At 53.5% G+C, this 20,389-nt stretch overlaps 1 protein-coding gene across 10 annotated transcripts in view; it reads left to right on the top strand.

The window, feature by feature from the left end:
• Positions 1-3,982: 3,982 nt before the first annotated feature.
• The window catches only part of LOC149441063 (ankyrin repeat and SOCS box protein 10-like), a 54,605-nt gene continuing 38,198 nt past the window's right edge, over positions 3,983-20,389 (top strand). The window contains exons 1-3 of one of the 10 annotated variants that reach the window (XM_089657812.1): positions 4,024-4,173; positions 4,315-4,671; positions 4,920-6,153. In XM_089657812.1, the coding sequence (XP_089513938.1) occupies positions 5,856-6,153 (298 nt within the window). In that variant the 5' untranslated portion in view covers positions 4,024-4,173; positions 4,315-4,671; positions 4,920-5,855. Of the gene's footprint in view, positions 4,174-4,267; positions 6,154-7,775; positions 8,596-20,389 lie in introns of those variants that run through there. The other 9 variants (XM_089657807.1, XM_089657811.1, XM_089657808.1 and 6 more) reach the window with 9 other exon arrangements.

The following is a 20,389-nucleotide window of genomic DNA, read 5'->3' as shown; positions in this document are numbered from 1 at the left end:
CACTGTACACCAGAAGAGGTCCCACCAAGAAGTGGATCGGGAATTCGGCCAATCTGTATAACGTGCTGACATACTAGGAGCCAAGTCCAGCAAGGAGCACGCCACCTCTGGACCTCCTCTGTTGCATCTGACAGTTTTCTGGAGCTCTGGGAGTACAGCTATCCCTACACTCCAGGAGAACCGTTGCCTTCTGCACCACAGCCTCTCTGCCCGCCCCTTCTCTCCACTGTCCACTCACAGCAGCCTTTGAGGGGAGGGGCGGGCACAGCAGCTGAAGGAGCTGAGCCCAGAAGGCCTAACACTGGAAGTATAGCGATAGCTAGGCTCCCGGCGCTCCATAAAAAACACAATGCACCTCGTTGGACCTGACCCCTGGTAATCCAGAACATTTTCCAAAGTGGCTGAAATTCCTGGAGTTTATCTGCCGTAAACTTTAGGGGAGGCTCCGGAAAATGCCAACATGCCGTATATTGGTTATAGGGGCCGGAACCCTTTTGTCCCGGAAGACTCTTGGACACTGAGCCTCTCCTAAGTCTCTAGTTGTCTTCCAGGACAGTCCCTGAGAGAATAATCTAGAATTTACCAGGATGGGGGGGGAGGGGACTTGCCGGACCTCCCTTCTGAAAGCCTGGATACTATTAGATCTAGCCTGTAGTGTCAGTTGTCACCTTTAGAGTTCTGTCCAGGGAAGACATGGTCCTTCTGCCCATCAAGGTGGGTGAGATGAGACCTGAGGACTTCCCCCGCAGACACTGAGGACTTCCCTCCTCCTTCCCCCGCAGACACTGAGGACTTCCCGCCTCCTTCCCCCGCAGACACTGAGGACTTCCCGCCTCCTTCCCCTGCAGACACTGAGGACTTCCCGCCTCCTTCCCCTGCAGACACTGAGGACTTCCCGCCTCCTTCCCCCGCAGACACTGAGGACTTCCCGCCTCCTTCCCCCGCAGACACTGAGGACTTCCCGCCTCCTTCCCCCGCAGACACTGAGGACTTCCCGCCTCCTTCCCCCGCAGACACTGAGGGCTTCCCGCCTCCTTCCCCGCAGACACTGAGGGCTTCCCGCCTCCTTCCCCCGCAGACACTGAGGGCTTCCCGCCTCCTTCCCCCGCAGACACTGAGGGCTTCCCGCCTCCTTCCCCCGCAGACACTGAGGACTTCCCGCCTCCTTCCCCCGCAGACACTGAGGACTTCCCGCCTCCTTCCCCCGCAGACACTGAGGACTTCCCGCCTCCTTCCCCCGCAGACACTGAGGGCTTCCCTCCTCCTTCCCCCGCAGACACTGAGGACATCCCGCCTCCTTCCCCCGCAGACACTGAGGGCTTCCCTCCTCCTTCCCCCGCAGACACTGAGGGCTTCCCTCCTCCTTCCCCCGCAGACACTGAGGGCTTCCCTCCTCCTTCCCCCGCAGACACTGAGGGCTTCCCTCCTCCTTCCCCCGCAGACACTGAGGGCTTCCCCCGCAGACACTGAGGACTTCCCCCCCTCCCTCCCCCGCAGACACTGAGGACTTCCCTCCTCCCTCCCCCGCAGACACTGAGGACTTCCCTCCTCCCTCCCCCGCAGACACTGAGGACTTCCCTCCTCTCTCCCCCGCAGACACTGAGGATTTCCCTCCTCTCTCCCCCGCAGACACTGAGGACTTCCCTCCTCTCTCCCCCGCAGACACTGAGGACTTCCCTCCTCTCTCCCCCGCAGACACTGAGGACTTCCCTCCACCTTTTCCCGTAGACACTGAGGACTTCCCTCCTCTCTCCCCCGCAGACACTGAGGACTTCCCTCCTCTCTCCCCCGCAGACACTGAGGACATCCCTCCTCTCTCCCCCGCAGACACTGAGGACATCCCTCCTCCCTCCCCCGCAGACACTGAGGACTTCCCTCCTCTCTCCCCCGCAGACACTGAGGACTTCCCTCCTCTCTCCCCCGCAGACACTGAGGACTTCCCTCCTCTCTCCCCCGCAGACACTGAGGACTTCCCTCCTCTCTCCCCCGCAGACACTGAGGACTTCCCCCCTCCCTCCCCCGCAGACACTGAGGACATCCCTCCTCTCTCCCCCGCAGACACTGAGGACATCCCTCCTCCTTCCCCCGCAGACACTGAGGACTTCCCTCCTCCTTCCCCTGCAGACACTGAGGACTTCCCTCCTCTCTCCCCCGCAGACACTGAGGACATCCCTCCTCTCTCCCCCGCAGACACTGAGGACTTCCCTCCTCCTTCCCCCGCAGACACTGAGGACTTCCCTCCACCTTTTCCCGCAGACACTGAGGACTTCCCTCCTCTCTCCCCCGCAGACACTGAGGACTTCCCTCCACCTTTTCCCGCAGACACTGAGGACTTCCCTCCTTCCCCTGCAGCTCCTGTGGCTCTAGGGCTGATTGAAGCTTAGCTTGGTGTCTCCTCCTTTTGGTCCTTGGTCGTGCTCAGTGAAGGAGTGGTTGGTGAGCAGAGGCCGATGGCAGACGGCAGTGAAGGTCCCGTCCTATTTATGGGTGATAATATGAACGTGTTTCTGATGTGGAAGGAAGTTCTGAGAGGAGGCTCCAAGGGAAAATCCTTTGACTCCAGTCCCGGAATTCCAGCTGCTTCAGATCTTCCAGTCTGTAGAGTTGGATGCCATTCTCGAGGATTTGCCCCCATGAGGGTCTGCAGCAAACTTCGAGCCGGTCTGTGTCAGCATTCTTCGAGTCGTTTCCTCCGAGTCATATTTAGAATCCATTTGGTATGAAATGAGGCAGAAAATTGTCTGTAAACATCATTCTGAGAATGAGACATCTGGAGCTTCTGGGAGATCTTCATCTGGTCTCCAGGCAACACGCTCCCCTCATCCACCTATTTACCAACCAGAGAATTCTCCCCTCATAATAGACCTGAGATGGTTATATCCTTTCTTCAGAGATTTCCCACCTCTGAAGGTGTATTGCCCCAAGTATCGGTCCACTGGCCTTTCCACACACATGACCTTTAATGGCCCCCCAGTCTTGGTCCGTAGGGTTCAATATTGAGTTGGCCCCGCCCTTTCCACACCCATGACCTTTAATTGCCCCCCAGTCTTAGTCTGTAGGGTTCAATATTGAGTTGGCCCCGCCCTTTCCACGCACATGACCTTTAATGGCCCCCCAGTCTTAGTCCGTAGGGTTCAATATTGAGTTGGCCCCGCCCTTTCCACACCCATGACCTTTAATTGCCCCCCAGTCTTAGTCCGTAGGGTTCAATATTGAGTTGGCCCCGCCCTTTCCATACACAAGACCTTTAATGGCCCCCCAGTCTTAATCCGTAGGGTTCAATATTGCCTGGGGGCTTGATTGTATACCCCTGTGTCCATGGAGGGGATTGGAACACCTGAATCACATGATATGGGGGGATTGGAACACCTGAATCACATGATTGGAGGGGATTGGAACACCTGAATCACATGATTGGGAGGGGATTGGAGCACCTGAATCACATGATTGGGAGGGGATTGGAACACCTGAATCACATGATATGGAGGGGATTGGAACACCTGAATCACATGATTGGGAGGGGATTGGAACACCTGAATCACATGATATGGAAGGTATTAGAACACCTGAATCGCATGATATGGAGGGGATTGGAACACCTGAATCACATGATATGGAGGGGATTGGAACACCTGAATCACATGATATGGAGGGGATTGGAACACCTGAACCCAAGGATTTGGAGGGGGCAGGGCCAATACTTTTGGCAATATATTGTGTGTCCGTTGTGGTGATCGGAGTGAAGGTGGAATGGTTCAGTCTGGACCCTATTATTCACAATGGCACATTGACTCCTTCATGACTTATTTCCTCTTCTTTGGGTCCGCTCACTGATATCCTCGTATTATGAGAATTAGTCGAGTAAACGTGGCAATAGAGAACGATGCTTTTCCCGACCCCTTCTATAATGTGGATGTTCAGTGTCTCCTGTCCTGGCAGATCGTGGCGTCTGTATGAGAGCGGGTGCGGGGACACCATGACACAGGACATTCCTGGGATATTTATAACACGAAGCAATGCACACCGAGGAGCTGACCGAGCTGGAGGCCGAACACTGAGCTGTGATCAACACAACAAGGGACCATAGAGAGGGGACGGGCACCGGGTGTAAGTGGGACTCTGGAGGGGGCAGTTGTGTTGAGTGGCCAGTGGTGGTGTGCAGAGGATAGTCAGGTGTGAATAGTGCCCTGGAGTGTCCGTGGTGTGCAGAGGATAGTCAGGTGTGACTGGTGGCCTGGAGTGTCCGTGGTGTGCAGAGGATAGTCAGGTGTGACTAGTGGCCTGGAGTGTCCGTGGTGTGCAGAGGATAGTCAGGTGTGACTAGTGGCCAGTGGTGGTGTGCAGAGGATAGTCAGGTGTGAATAGTGCCCTGGAGTGTCCGTGGTGTGCAGAGGATAGTCAGGTGTGACTAGTGGCCTGGAGTGTCCGTGGTGTGCAGAGGATAGTCAGGTGTGACTAGTGCCCTGGAGTGTCCGTGGTGTGCAGAGGATAGTCAGGTGTGACTAGTGCCCTGGAGTGTCCGTGGTGTGCAGAGGATAGTCAGGTGTGACTAGTGGCCTGGATAGTGTACGTTGGGTGACATCAAATAGTTGTCACTAGTGGCCAGTGGTGGTGTGCAGAGGATAGTCAGGTGTCACTAGTGGCCAGTGGTGGTGCGCAGAGAATAGTCAGGTGTCACTAGTGGCCAGTGGTGGTGTGCAGAGGATAGTCAGGTGTCACTAGTGGCCAGTGGTGGTGTGCAGAGGATAGTCAGGTGTCACTAGTGGCCAGTGGTGGTGTGCAGAGGATAGATAAGGTGTCAATAGTGGCCAGTGGTGGTGTGCAGAGGATAGTCAGGTGTCACTAGTGGCCAGTGGTGGTGTGCAGAGGATAGATAAGGTGTCAATAGTGGCCAGTGGTGGTGTGCAGAGGATAGTCAGGTGTCACTAGTGGCCAGTGGTGGTGCGCAGAGAATAGTCAGGTGTCACTAGCGGCCAGTGGTCATGCGCAGAGGATAGTCAGGTGTCACTAGTGGCCAGTGGTGGTGCGCAGAGGATAGTCAGGTGTCACTAGTGGCCAGTGGTGGTGCGCAGAGGATAGTCAGGTGTCACTAGTGGCCAGTGGTGGTGCGCAGAGGATAGTCAGGTGTCACTAGCGGCCAGTGGTCATGCGCAGAGGATAGATAAGGTGTCAATAGTGGCCAGTGGTGGTGTGCAGAGGATAGTCAGGTGTCACTAGTGGCCAGTGGTGGTGTGCAGAGGATAGATAAGGTGTCAATAGTGGCCAGTGGTGGTGTGCAGAGGATAGTCAGGTGTCACTAGTGGCCAGTGGTGGTGCGCAGAGGATAGTCAGGTGTCACTAGTGGCCAGTGGTGGTGTGCAGAGGATAGATAAGGTGTCAATAGTGGCCAGTGGTGGTGTGCAGAGGATAGTCAGGTGTCACTAGTGGCCAGTGGTGGTGTGCAGAGGATAGATAAGGTGTCAATAGTGGCCAGTGGTGGTGCGCAGAGGATAGTCAGGTGTCACTAGTGGCCAGTGGTGGTGTGAAGAGGATAGTCAGGTGTCACTAGTGGCCAGTGGTGGTGTGCAGAGGATAGTCAGGTGTCACTAGTGGCCAGTGGTGGTGCGCAGAGGATAGTCAGGTGTCACTAGTGGCCAGTGGTGGTGTGCAGAGGATAGTCAGGTGTCAATAGTGGCCAGTGGTGGTGTGCAGAGGATAGTCAGGTGTCAATAGTGGCCAGTGGTGGTGTGCAGAGGATAGTCAGGTGTCACTAGTGGCCAGTGGTGGTGTGCAGAGGATAGGTGTCACTAGTGGCCAGGGAGATCCATGTGAATATATTAGCACGTTAGTGTGGCCCGCGTGGGTGGGGAGTGACCATGTCACTTTCTTTCCCCTTCTCGAGTGGAGCTTTACGTTCTCTGCAGTTGGAGGCGGAGGAGCAGGAAAGGTGGGAGAAAAGGAAAAAACTGAGTAGGGTGGTATTGAGGTCCTCAGTGAATGGTTTAGTGAAAGCTCCACCCCCACCGCCCTCCGTGTGTACTGACCCCCTCTTCCACCAAGCCATCTTCACTGGTGACGTGGTCACTCTGCAAGTCTACATGGAGGCAAAGACCTCCGCCAACATCCTTATTCCTTCCCGGAATCATGACCTCCGCTGGAGCTGCCAGAGGGCTGGTGAGTGACGGAAATTCAGGTTGATGTGTATGGTTTGCTGTAGGGGGCTGCACAGTTGGGTGTAAGGGCCTGTATGGTTTGCTGTAGGGGGCTGTACTGCTGGGTGTAGGGGCCTGTATGGTTTGCTGTAGGGCGCTGTACAGTTGGGTGTAGGGGCCTGTATGGTTTGCTGTAGGGGGCTGTACTGCTGGGTGTAGGGGCCTGTATGGTTTGCTGTAGGGGGCTGTACTGTTGGGTGTAGGGGCCTGTATGGTTTGCTGTAGGGGCTGTACTGCTGGGTGTAGGGGCCTGTATGGTTTGCTGTAGGGGCTGTACTGCTGGCTGTAGGGGCCTGTATGGTTTGCTGTAGGGGGCTGTACTGCTGGGTGTAGGGGCCTGTATGGTTTGCTGTAGGGCGCTGTACAGTTGGGTGTAGGGGCCTGTATGGTTTGCTGTAGGGGCTGTACTGTTGGGTGTAGGGGCCTGTATGGTTTGCTGTAGGGGCTGTACTGTTGGGTGTAGGGGCCTGTATGGTTTGCTGTAGGGGGCTGTACTGCTGGGTGTAGGGGCCTGTATGGTTTGGTGTAGGGAGCTGTACTGTTGGGTGTAGGGGCCTGTATGGTTTGCTGTAGGGGGCTGTACTGTTGGATGTAGGGGCCTGTATGGTTTGCTGTAGGGGGCTGCACAGTTGGGTGTAGGAGGCTGCACAGTTGGGTGTAGTGCGCTGCACAGTTGGGTGTAGTGCGCTGCACAGTTGGGTGTAGGAGGCTGCACAGTTGGGTGTAGGGGGCTGGACAGTTGGGTGTAGGGGGCTGCACAGTTGGGTGTAAGGGCCTGTATGGTTTGCTGTAGGGGGCTGTACTGCTGGGTGTAGGGGCCTGTATGGTTTGCTGTAGGGCGCTGTACAGTTGGGTGTAGGGGCCTGTATGGTTTGCTGTAGGGGGCTGTACTGCTGGGTGTAGGGGCCTGTATGGTTTGCTGTAGGGGGCTGTACTGTTGGGTGTAGGGGCCTGTATGGTTTGCTGTAGGGGCTGTACTGCTGGGTGTAGGGGCCTGTATGGTTTGCTGTAGGGGCTGTACTGCTGGCTGTAGGGGCCTGTATGGTTTGCTGTAGGGGGCTGTACTGCTGGGTGTAGGGGCCTGTATGGTTTGCTGTAGGGCGCTGTACAGTTGGGTGTAGGGGCCTGTATGGTTTGCTGTAGGGGCTGTACTGTTGGGTGTAGGGGCCTGTATGGTTTGCTGTAGGGGCTGTACTGTTGGGTGTAGGGGCCTGTATGGTTTGGTGTAGGGAGCTGTACTGTTGGGTGTAGGGGCCTGTATGGTTTGCTGTAGGGGGCTGTACTGTTGGATGTAGGGGCCTGTATGGTTTGCTGTAGGGGGCTGCACAGTTGGGTGTAGGAGGCTGCACAGTTGGGTGTAGTGCGCTGCACAGTTGGGTGTAGTGCGCTGCACAGTTGGGTGTAGGAGGCTGCACAGTTGGGTGTAGGGGGCTGGACAGTTGGGTGTAGGGGGCTGCACAGTTGGGTGTAGGGGGCTGGACAGTTGGGTGTAGGGGGCTGGACAGTTGGGTGTAGGGGGCTGCACAGTTGGGTGTAGGGGGCTGCACAGTTGGGTGTAGGAACCTGTACAATTAGGTGTGGACATTGGGGGTTGTGTTGTCACCACTGTGACATAAATGTACAGATTTGAGTAGCTGAGATGTGACCTGTAGCAATATGTAATCGTACATTTAGTTCATTCCTTGTTATTACAGAAATATTCAGTCAGAGGTACTCAGACAGATGGTCACCCATTAATATCTGCAGGGGCGGAGCTTCCTCAGGCTGGAAGTGACACCTGGGTGCTAATAAGATGTTGTCACCTATATGTACTCAGGCTCGGCCATCTTCCTGAAGCTGAAAAGAGGAACACAGACGTTTCGGCTTCATGACACCAGGGGGCCCCGATCTGTCTGGGAGCTAAAAGTGTCTCCATCCATCAAAGGGAATGTTTCCTCCCTCATAACAGCTGGAATATTAGTTGCAGAGAGATGAGAATACTCCCCTCTGATGGGGCACTCTGTGGGTCACACCGACATATAAAAATCATATTTGTGGCTTAGGTAGAAGGCAGGAAAATGCAGGAAATGGTTAGGTGGTGCTGGATGGTGACAGCAGAACAGTGATTGGTACTGCCGCGATCGGGCCGATGCGCTGGTGTTGGAAATCCAATCCCCGACTTGGTGATTCAAACCGTTCCTGGTCCAATCGACTTTGGGCAGTTCAGCACGCAGAACATCCTGTGGGCGGGTACAGGAACACCCCCCAGGGTTGATTGGCCGAGAACTAATGTCCCGCCTACATCCATATCCCCATAAATGGAGTACCCGCACATTGGGACATTTGTGATTCGTATGGAGCCGGTTCGATCGACTAACAGATTGCGGACTTTCTCTGACTTGCTCCAGTCGCAGGATGGATCTCGGTAAACGTTTTATTCCCTTTTATTTTATAGTCATTTGTGTGTCTTCTCGTATTTCTGTAACTTTTTATACTTTGTACATATTTTATGCTCCGCCCACTTTCGGGAAATTAAATCATAAAACTAATTAGTGATTTCTGTGTATTTAAACTCGGGCTCATATCTCCGAAGAGATTGGATTGGAGAGATTGGATTGGAGAGATGAGATCGGAGGGATTAGATTGGAGAGATTGGATTGGAGAGATTGGATTGGAGAGATTGGATTGGAGAGATCAGATTGGAGAGATCGGATTGGAGAGATTAGATTGGAGAGATTGGATTGGAGAGATGGGATTGGAGAGATTGGATTGGAGAGATCAGATTGGAGAGATCAGATTGGAGAGATGGGATTGGAGAGATGGGATTGGAGAGATGGGATTGGAGAGATTAGATTGGAGAGATGGGATTGGAGAGATGAGATCGGAGGGATTAGATTGGAGAGATTGGATTGGAGAGATTGGATTGGAGAGATCAGATTGGAGAGATGGGATTGGAGAGATTGGATTGGAGAGATCAGATTGGAGAGATGGGATTGGAGAGATTAGATTGGAGAGATGGGATTGGAGAGATTAGATTGGAGAGATCAGATTGGAGAGATGGGATTGGAGAGATTGGATTGGAGAGATTGGATTGGAGAGATCAGATTGGAGAGATGGGATTGGAGAGATTAGATTGGAGAGATTAGATTGGAGAGATGGGATTGGAGAGATTAGATTGGAGAGATGGGATTGGAGAGATTAGATTGGAGAGATGGGATTGGAGAGATTAGATTGGAGAGATGGGATTGGAGAGATTGGATTGGAGGGATTAGATTGGAGAGATGGGATTGGAGGGATTAGATTGGAGAGATTAGATTGGAGAGATGGGATTGGAGAGATCGGATTGGATGGATTAGGTTGGAGAGATTAGATTGGAGAGATGGGATTGGAGAGATGGGATTGGAGAGACTAGATTGGAGAGATTAGATTGGAGGGATTAGATTGGAGAGATTAGATTGGAGGGATTAGATTGGAGAGATTAGATTGCAGAGATCGGATTGGATGGATTAGATTGGATGGATTAGATTGGAGGGATCAGATTGGAGAGATTGGATTGGATTGGATTTTAGTGCCTTTAAACGCTCAGTTAAACTCGTTGGCAATCTGTATACAATTGCACTGTGTGTGGGCAGATTGTAAAGGTAACAGATCGGCCAGACGGAGATCTGTGTGTGTGGAGGGGTGTGTCTGGTGTGGGGGGAGGGGTGTGTCTGGTGTGGGGGAGGGGTGTGTCTGGTGTGGGGGGAGGGGTGTGTCTGGTGTGGGGGGGGGTGTGGGGGAGGGGTGTGTCTGGTGTGGGGGAGGGGCGTGTCTGGTGTGGGGGGAGGGTGTGTCTGGTGTGGGGGAGGAGTGTGTCTGGTGTGGGGGGGGGGGTGTGGGGGAGGGGTGTGTCTCGTGGGGGGGTGGGGGAGGGGTGTAACTGATGCAGAGGGTGTGTGGGGGAGGGGTGTGTCTGGTGGGGGAGGGGGGTGTCTGGTGTGTGGGGGAGGGGTGTTCTGGTGTGTGGGGGAGGGGTGTAACTGATGCAGAGGGTGTGTGGGGGAGGGGTGTGTCTGGTGGGGGAGGGGTGTGTCTGGTGTGTGGGGGAGGGGTGTGTCTGGTGTGTGGGGGAGGGGTGTGTCTGGTGCTGGGGGGGTGTGGGGGAGAGGTGTGTCTGTTGCGGGGGGTGTGTGGGGGAGGGGTGTGTCTGGTGTGAGGGGGGGTGTGGGGGAGGGGTGTGTCTGGTGCGGGGGGGTGTGTCTGGTGTGGGGGAGGGGTGTGTCTGGTGTGGGGGTGTGTGCGGGGGGGGGGGTGTGGGGGAGAGGTGTGTCTGGTGCGGGGGGGTGGGGGAGAGGTGTGTCTGGTGCGGGGGGGGTGGGGGAGAGGTGTGTCTGGTGCGGGGGGGGTGGGGGAGAGGTGTGTCTGGTGCGGGGGGGTGGGGGAGAGGTGTGTCTGGTGCGGGGGGGTGGGGGAGAGGTGTGTCTGGTGTGGGGGTGTGTGGGGGAGGGGTGTGTCTGGTGCGGGGGGGTGGGGGAGAGGTGTGTCTGGTGTGGGGGTGTGTGGGGGGGAGAGGTGTGTCTGGTGCGGGGGGGTGGGGGAGAGGTGTGTCTGGTGCGGGGGGGTGGGGGAGAGGTGTGTCTGGTGCGGGGGGGTGGGGGAGAGGTGTGTCTGGTGTGGGGGTGTGTGGGGGGGAGAGGTGTGTCTGGTGCGGGGGGGTGGGGGAGAGGTGTGTCTGGTGTGGGGGTGTGTGGGGGGGGAGAGGTGTGTCTGGTGTGGGGGTGTGTGGGGGAGGGGTGTGTCTGGTGCGGGGGGGTGTGTCTGGTGTGGGGGAGGGGTGTGTCTGGTGTGGGGGTGTGTGTGGGGGAGGGGTGTGTCTGGTGTGAGGGGGGGTGTGGGGGAGGGTTGTGTCTGGTGTGGGGGAGGGGTGTGTCTGGTGTGGGGGAGGGGTGTGTCTGGTGTGGGGGGTGTGGACAGTGGAAGGGTGATAACATCGGGGTTCAAGCTGTATGTAGCTGGAGGGGCCCTAGAAGGGTGTGATTACTAAGCTCCTCCCCTCTAATCAGTGCACCAGATTGTATATAAGATTTGTATCTGCAGTGTGTGGTCAGCCCTCTGGATTGTAGTGGAGTCTCCCCCCGGTGGTGGGCAGAGGTAGTGCGGGGTGTGGTCAGCCCTCATGATTGTAGTGGAGTCTCCCCCGGTGGTGGGCAGAGGTAGTGCGGGGTGTGGTCAGCCCTCTGGATTGTAGTGGAGTCTCCCCCGGTGGTGGGCAGAGGTAGTGCGGGGTGTGGTCAGCCCTCATGATTGTAGTGGAGTCTCCCCCCGGTGGTGGGCAGAGGTAGTGCGGGGTGTGGTCAGCCCTCATGATTGTAGTGGAGTCTCCCCCGGTGGTGGGCAGAGGTAGTGCAGGGTGTGGTCAGCCCTCTGGATTGTAGTGGAGTCTCCCCCGGTGGTGGGCAGAGGTAGTGCGGGGTGTGGTCAGCCCTCTGGTTTGGAGTGGAGTCTCCCCCCGGTGGTGGGCAGAGGTAGTGCGGGGTGTGGTCAGCCCTCATGATTGTAGTGGAGTCTCCCCCCGGTGGTGGGCAGAGGTAGTGCGGGGTGTGGTCGGCCCTCATGATTGTAGTGGAGTCTCCCCCGGTGGTGGGCAGAGGTAGTGCGGGGTGTGGTCGGCCCTCTGGATTGGAGTGGAGTCTCCCCCCGGTGGTGGGCAGAGGTAGTGCGGGGTGTGGTCGGCCCTCTGGATTGGAGTGGAGTCTCCCCCGGTGGTGGGCAGAGGTAGTGCAGGGTGTGGTCAGCCCTCTGGATTGTAGTGGGGTCTCCCCCCGGTGGTGGGCAGAGGTAGTGCGGGGTGTGGTCAGCCCTCTGGATTGTAGTGGAGTCTCCCCCCGGTGGTGGGCAGAGGTAGTGCGGGGTGTGGTCAGCCCTCTGGATTGTAGTGGAGTCTCCCCCCGGTGGTGGGCAGAGGTAGTGCGGGGTGTGGTCAGCCCTCTGGATTGTAGTGGAGTCTCCCCCCGTGGTGGGCAGAGGTAGTGCAGGGTGTGGTCAGCCCTCTGGATTGTAGTGGAGTCTCCCCCGGTGGTGGGCAGAGGTAGTGCAGCTGTGGAAGGATATCACGGCTGATCTTATATACGGTTTTAGATATTCAGATTGTGTCCCCTTTATTCCCTCGTACCCCAAGTCACGGCCCCACGTGCGCCTCGGTTAGTCGCTGTGGGCGTGGCGTGTGGGGGATCCCGTGACAACCACCTTCCACACACATGCTGCATATCCATTGTCTGTAGTCACTTCATGGGTCTGAGGGACACACGTTGGTGTTATGAGGGTTGTTCCCCGGATTCCGTGTACATTCGTGTCGGGAATATCCTGATGGTAGGTGACACAAGCGTGGTCTTCATAGCCGCTGACACTGCTGGGCGTGGTCCCCCCAGGCATAATCCTAGAACCCCCTCCCAGGCCTGAGGGTTCAGTTGGTGGCCTCAAAAGGGTTTCAGACTCCATCACCTCGTTTTCTGCTCTCACACGAGCCAACATCTGCCCAATAACAGACAGATTTTCAGACCACCCTGAACCTACTTTTGTTCCAGGGAGTGGTTGTCCCTGTAGATCACGGGTGTCAAAGTGGCGGCCCTCCAGATGTTGCCAAACTACAAGTCCCATGAGGCATTGCAAGATTGACAGTTACAAACGTGACTCCCAAAGGCAGAGCCAGGGGCGGACTGACAACTCATGGGGCCCCCGGGCAATAGGGGATCATGGGGCCCCTGTGTCCTTGCCCAAAACTCAAAAAAGCCTATGAAAAAGGTACCAGGGGCATCTCATGGGGCCCCCTACTGACCCAGGGCCCTCGGGTAGTGCCCAAGTTTCCAAATGGTCAGTCCGCCCCTGGGCAGAGGCATGATGGGACTTGTAGTTGCACAACAGCTGGAGGGCCACCAGTTTGACACCCCTGCTCTAGGTTCAAAGGATTCTATTCAAACCTGTTCATGGTACCAAATCCTAACGGGGGTATTTGTCCTAAAGTCCCTAAACAAGAACCTTGTATGGAATCCAGAAGGTCGATATTTGCCCCTCTAAAACAACGGGAACATCTGCCATCAGTAGACATTCAAGTTGCCTGGCTACATATTGCCATTCACCCACCTCATCCAGATTGTCACACTGTCATCCAGCCAATCCAATGCACTCAGAGTATTCACAAATGTATTTGCACCCCTACCCACACCTCTGAAAAACATCGGGCATTCGGGTCACAGGGAACCTGGACAATCTTCTGCTGAGGGATTCCTCTCCAGCTGGGTAATCAACCTTCAATCAAAAGCCTTCCCTTCATTTAGGAGAACTTGAGCTTCATCCTAGACACGTCCTAAAGCGATGAATATGAGGGGAGGGCAACGCGGCAACAGGCCTCATGAACCAAAACCACAATGGGTTAGAACCTCACACAACTGCCTTCAGGACCCTCTGCCCGAAGGTTGCGTCTGCAGAGACCCCAATATCTACCTGGTAGAACTTAGTAACGGTTTGGACTTCAGGTAGCAACTCTTCATTCCCTCACTTGCCTGCCCAGTCTTCTCTCTTCTTTACTTGAACCTCTACCCTCTTTCCTCTAAATATTTGCAGCAGATGTGTGCTTCGTGTAACCTGCTAGCAGGACTACTCTTCCTTCTCCAATGGACACTAGACAGGGACAACATGTGACCACCAATCAATGCCGTTCGATCAAGGGGAGTAAAATACCGCAGGTACCCTTTGTCACAGAACAAGCATTTTTCCAAGATCAGGCCCAGATATTCTAGGTGTTGGGTTGGGACCAGGGACTGCTTTTGGATCTGCAGAATCTACGCAAATCTTTCCAGTGTTCAACATCTCAAGCACATTGGACTCCAGAAGTGGAGGAAATTGCTCCCGGAGTGGAAGGTCATCTAAGTTACCCCCAGTGGACATACCCTAGGGATGCAGGAGACCCAAGACCAGATCCAAGACGTTGGTGAATACTCTGGGTACAGTGAAAAGGCCGAACAGCTACAAACTAAAAATTGTTTGATCTCTGAAGGAACCATTGGTGTGATGGGTAGAATAGGACGTGTAGATATGAGACTTTCACATCCACTGACACCAGAAATGACTCCACTTTAGGAAGGTGACCACTGACTGGACAGGTTTGTTCTCTGAAGGAACCATTGGTGTGACGGGTAGATTAGGACGTGTAGATATGAGACTTTTACATCCACTGACACCAGAAATGACTCCACTTTAGGAAGGTGACCACTGACTGGACAGGTTTGTTCTCCGAAGGAACCATTGGTGTGACGGGTAGATTAGGACGTGTAGATATGAGACTTTCACATCCACTGACACCAGAAATGACTCCGCCTTAGGAAGGTGACCACTGACTGGACAGGTTTGTTCTCCGAAGGAACCATTGGTGTGACGGGTAGATTAGGACGTGTAGATATGAGACTTTCACATCCACTGACACCAGAAATGACTCCGCCTTAGGAAGGTGACCACTGACTGGACAGGTTTGTTCTCCGAAGGAACCATTGGTGTGACGGGTAGATTAGGACGTGTAGATATGAGACTTTTACATCCACTGACACCAGAAATGACTCCACTTTAGGAAGGTGACCACTGACTGGACAGGTTTGTTCTCCGAAGGAACCATTGGTGTGATGGGTAGATTAGGACGTGTAGATATGAGACTTTCACATCCACTGACACCAGAAATGACTCCACTTTAGGAAGGTGACCACTGACTGGACAGGTTTGTTCTCCGAAGGAACCATTGGTGTGACGGGTAGATTAGGACGTGTAGATATGAGACTTTCACATCCACTGACACCAGAAATGACTCCACTTTAGGAAGGTGACCACTGACTGGACAGGTTTGTTCTCCGAAGGAACCATTGGTGTGATGGGTAGATTAGGACGTGTAGATATGAGACTTTCACATCCACTGACACCAGAAATGACTCCACTTTAGGAAGGTGACCACTGACTGGACAGGTTTGTTCTCCGAAGGAACCATTGGTGTGACGGGTAGATTAGGACGTGTAGATATGAGACTTTCACATCCACTGACACCAGAAATGACTCCACTTTAGGAAGGTGACCACTGACTGGACAGGTTTGTTCTCCGAAGGAACCATTGGTGTGACGGGTAGAATAGGACGTGTAGATATGAGACTTTCACATCCACTGACACCAGAAATGACTCCACTTTAGGAAGGTGACCACTGACTGGACAGGTTTGTTCTCCGAAGGAACCATTGGTGTGACGGGTAGAATAGGACGTGTAGATATGAGACTTTCACATCCACTGACACCAGAAATGACTCCACTTTAGGAAGGTGACCACTGACTGGACAGGTTTGTTCTCCGCAGGAACCATTGGTGTGACGGGTAGATTAGGACGTGTAGATATGAGACTTTTACATCCACTGACACCAGAAATGACTCCACTTTAGGAAGGTGACCACTGACTGGACAGGTTTGTTCTCCGCAGGAACCATTGGTGTGACGGGTAGATTAGGACGTGTAGATATGAGACTTTTATATCCACTGACACCAGAAATGACTCCACTTTAGGAAGGTGACCACTGACTGGACAGGTTTGTTCTCTGAAGGAACCATTGGTGTGACGGGTAGATTAGGACGTGTAGATATGAGACTTTTACATCCACTGACACCAGAAATGACTCCACTTTAGGAAGGTGACCACTGACTGGACAGGTTTGTTCTCCGAAGGAACCATTGGTGTGACGGGTAGATTAGGACGTGTAGATATGAGACTTTTACATCCACTGACACCAGAAATGACTCCACTTTAGGAAGGTGACCACTGACTGGACAGGTTTGTTCTCCGAAGGAACCATTGGTGTGACGGGTAGAATAGGACGTGTAGATATGAGACTTTCACATCCACTGACACCAGAAATGACTCCAATTTAGGAAGGTGACCACTGACTGGACAGGTTTGTTCTCCGAAGGAACCATTGGTGTGACGGGTAGATTAGGACGTGTAGATATGAGACTTTTATATCCACTGACACCAGAAATGACTCCACTTTAGGAAGGTGACCACTGACTGGACAGGTTTGTTCTCCGCAGGGACCATTGGTGTGACGGGTAGATTAGGACGTGTAGATATGAGACTTTTATATCCACTGACACCAGAAATGACTCCACTTTAGGAAGGTGACCACTGACTGGACAGGTTTGTTCTCCGAAGGAACCATTGGTGTGACGGGTAGATTAGGACGTGTAGATATGAGACTTTCACATCCACTGACACCAGAAATGACTCTGCTTAGGAAGGTGACCACTGACTGGACAGGTTTGTTCTCCGCAGGAACCATTGGTGTGACGGGTAGATTAGGACGTGTAGATATGAGACTTTCACATCCACTGACACCAGAAATGACTCCACTTTAGGAAGGTGACCACTGACTGGACAGGTTTGTTCTCCGCAGGAACCATTGGTGTGACGGGTAGATTAGGACGTGTAGATATGAGACTTTCACATCCACTGACACCAGAAATGACTCCACTTTAGGAAGGTGACCACTGACTGGACAGGTTTGTTCTCCGCAGGAACCATTGGTGTGACGGGTAGATTAGGACCTGTAGATATGAGACTTTCACATCCACTGACACCAGAAATGACTCCACTTTAGGAAGGTGACCACTGACTGGACAGGTTTGTTCTCCGAAGGAACCATTGGTGTGACGGGTAGATTAGGACGTGTAGATATGAGACTTTCACATCCACTGACACCAGAAATGACTCTGCTTAGGAAGGTGACCACTGACTGGACAGGTTTGTTCTCCGCAGGAACCATTGGTGTGACGGGTAGATTAGGACGTGTAGATATGAGACTTTTACATCCACTGACACCAGAAATGACTCCACTTTAGGAAGGTGACCACTGACTGGACAGGTTTGTTCTCCGAAGGAACCATTGGTGTGACGGGTAGAATAGGACGTGTAGATATGAGACTTTCACATCCACTGACACCAGAAATGACTCCGCCTTAGGAAGGTGACCACTGACTGGACAGGTTTGTTCTCCGAAGGAACCATTGGTGTGACGGGTAGATTAGGACGTGTAGATATGAGACTTTCACATCCACTGACACCAGAAATGACTCCACTTTAGGAAGGTGACCACTGACTGGACAGGTTCCATTTGGCATGTTTGCACACAAAGATACCTGTTGAGGCCTTTGGGATCCAGAATTGGGCAAACATTGCCATTCGGCTGGGGCACCATGAAGAGGTAGAAACCTCAAACCTTTTCTTCCTCTGGGATTGGAGCTGACAATTGAGAGCATGAAACATGGAAGGGGAAGGCTTGAGAATTCCAGCTTGTAGCCACAAGTCATTACGCTGCAGACCCATTCATCTACAATCTCCCCGGTCTAAACGAGAAGGCTTGCAATCGCCCCCCACCCAATTGAGTGGGGGCACCCCTTCACTGGGAGTAGGACTTGCCCCCAACTTGAAGTCCATGAGCTTAGGCTTACAGATGGACAAAAGGAATATTTTTCGGAAGTACAAGGATGGGTAGACTTCTGCACCTCAGACTTCACCTTCTTTTCAGCATGAACAGGGTAGTGTTACCCCCAGTTATTTTTTGGGTGTAATCATCCAAGGAAGGGCCAAAGGCTCCCCTTGATCGGGTTGACGATCAAACTGCTTCTTACAAGGCAGCTCTGCTGACCAGCACTTCAACCAAAGGATCCTGCACACATGCACAGATGAAACACCCCACAAGTGATCTGCTGAACAGAGTCTTTCGAGCCATTCTCAAATGAAAGGAAAAATCTTCCAGGTATCTACCTGATTCAGCTACCAGAGGAATCCCCATCAGAGGGTCTCACCATTCTATGCTGCAGGACCACCAGAGGGTTCACACTTACCTATCTTGGTAGGCACACCACTAGGGCCTTCAGGGACATGACTTCCCTGCTGGGGGACACTGCTGTGGGCCTGTATTGCACTCTTCAAGTCCACTAGGCAATAGAAATTTGCACAGTGCCCAACAGCATTACCAGATGACCCTGTCCATCCATTGTCCAGGTACCATTCCTCTTGGCCTCTGGGCCATATGGCAACAGTTCCAGATTGAGCCAGTTTCCTGTTCCAACAGCTTGAGACAAACTCAGATGGAAAGCAGAGACGGCACGTACACGACGTTCTAAGAAAGCAGCAAAGTGTCCAGTTACCTGATGGTGGCAGCATAGCCCTTTGGTAATGGATATGAAGATACCTCGAGTCCTGGGGTGTCGGACAGAGAAATATGCTTTCCCTCCAGTGTCCTTCACAAAATAGAGGAAGAGAAGAAATTGGGGAACTGGCCCAGAAGAACTTGGTACGCAGACATACATTCTAGGAGATGACCCCTGGTCCCTTCCAAACAGGCCAGACCCGCTGTCTCAGGGCCCCTCTATTCCGTTCTCCTTCTCGGTCACCGGCTTTAATAGTAAGTGGCTTCAAACATGCTTGGGCCAACATAGATCTAGACTCAGACGACAATACAGTGGACAATAATGGGGCACACTGGATGGACCACTTGGTCTTTGTTTTCTGCCCTCACTCTTTTGTCTGTACCGGCGTGGCTCCTGACACCCAAATCTTGGAGGACAAGTCTATCTCTGACTGTCATTCCCACCTTACTCAGAGCCAGAAGAGCCACTTTGCCAGACATGTACTACTGTACCTGGAAATCATTTCCTGCCCCATGTGAACCCCCAGATGTTACTCTGTGCCTCGCATTCTGGCCTTCCTACAATCAGAACCTAACCAGGCCTCGGCCTTAAGGAGCAGGCTGCCACAGCATCCATTCAGTCCTGGAAACCTCCGGCTTTTCTTCCCATTGTTTGGGTGTCTTCTGGATCAAACCCCGGTTACAACACCCTTCCCTTCTTCAGGATCTCAGTTTGGTCCTCTCTTCCCTGCAGAACCCCCCTTGAGTGATCTCTCATGCAAATTATTTATTACAGGTACTTCTACAGCGCCATCGATTTACATATATATGGTACATTCCCATCAGTCCCCGCCCCCGAGGAGCATCCAATCTAAGGTCCCTAACTTACATTCATACATACACATACTAGGGACAATTTAGACATTCACCTCAGCATGTTTTTGGAGTGTGGGAGGAAACCCATGCAGGCACAGGGAGAACATGCAAACTCCAAGCAGCTGGTGCTATGTTTGGGATTTGAACCAATGACCCTGGTACTGCCAGGTAGAAGTGCGAACCATTCAGCCCCTGTGCTGCCCGGATAGACACACACATGTATTGAGGAGACGGACAGCCACTTCCGTGTAACACCAACACCGGCAGGGTGAGGAGTACAAGGCTCTGCCCGCTGGATGCAGACACTCACAAACTGGCCTTCTTGGTGGCCATCATGTCTGCAGATGGAATTTTGAGTTAGAAGCTTGCTATTGTTCCTCATTCCTCACAGGGATGACGTGGTTCTGCATGCAAGACGCTCCTTTCTACCCAAAGTGGTGTCAGCCTTCCACCTTCACGAAGGCTTTGTCCTCCATCTTTGTCCTCCATCTTCGTCCTCCATCTTTGTCCTCCATCTGCTCCATTAGCTCTCCATTGTCTGAACGTGGTCAGAGTCTATCTGACAGCCCTGGACTCTCTCCGCCAGGCATTGAACCCACCTACAGACCGAGGCATGACTTACCTATCCGCCCACTCCAGCCTTTGCTGTAACTGTTGCCCTAGTTCTGCTCACCTGCATTGTAGTCTCTTCTGCCTCTGGTCACATGATCATAATCAGGGTGGTTGACCAGCTTCTTATGTCCTTCCTGTTTCCTTGCCAGATTATTGTGCACCACATAGTCCTGCCTGCTCTTCTCTGATATCTTCTCTGCTGCCTGTACCAACCCCGGCTTGTCACCTCAACACTGATTCTCTGCTGCCTGTACCAACCCCGACTTGCGACCTCAACACTGATTCTCTGCTGCCTGTACCAACCCCGGCCTGTGACCTCAACACTGATTCTCTGCTGCCTGTACTAACCCCGGCTTGTCACCTCAACACTAATTCTCTGCTGCCTGTACCAACCCCGGCTTGTCACCTCAACACTGATTCTCTGCCGCCTGTACCAACCCCGGCTTGTCACCTCAACACTGATTCTCTGCCGCCTGTACCAACCCCGGCTTGTCACCTCAACACTGATTCTCTGCTGCCTGTACCAACCCCGGCTTGTCACCT

Source organism: Staurois parvus, unplaced genomic scaffold (genome assembly GCF_062004578.1).
Source record: "Staurois parvus isolate SC_StPar_1 unplaced genomic scaffold, SC_StPar_1.0 ptg001031l, whole genome shotgun sequence".
Classification (NCBI taxonomy): Eukaryota; Metazoa; Chordata; class Amphibia; order Anura; family Ranidae; genus Staurois; species Staurois parvus.
Note: the sequence above shows the minus strand (reverse complement) of the source record. Positions and strands in the feature narration are given on the sequence as shown.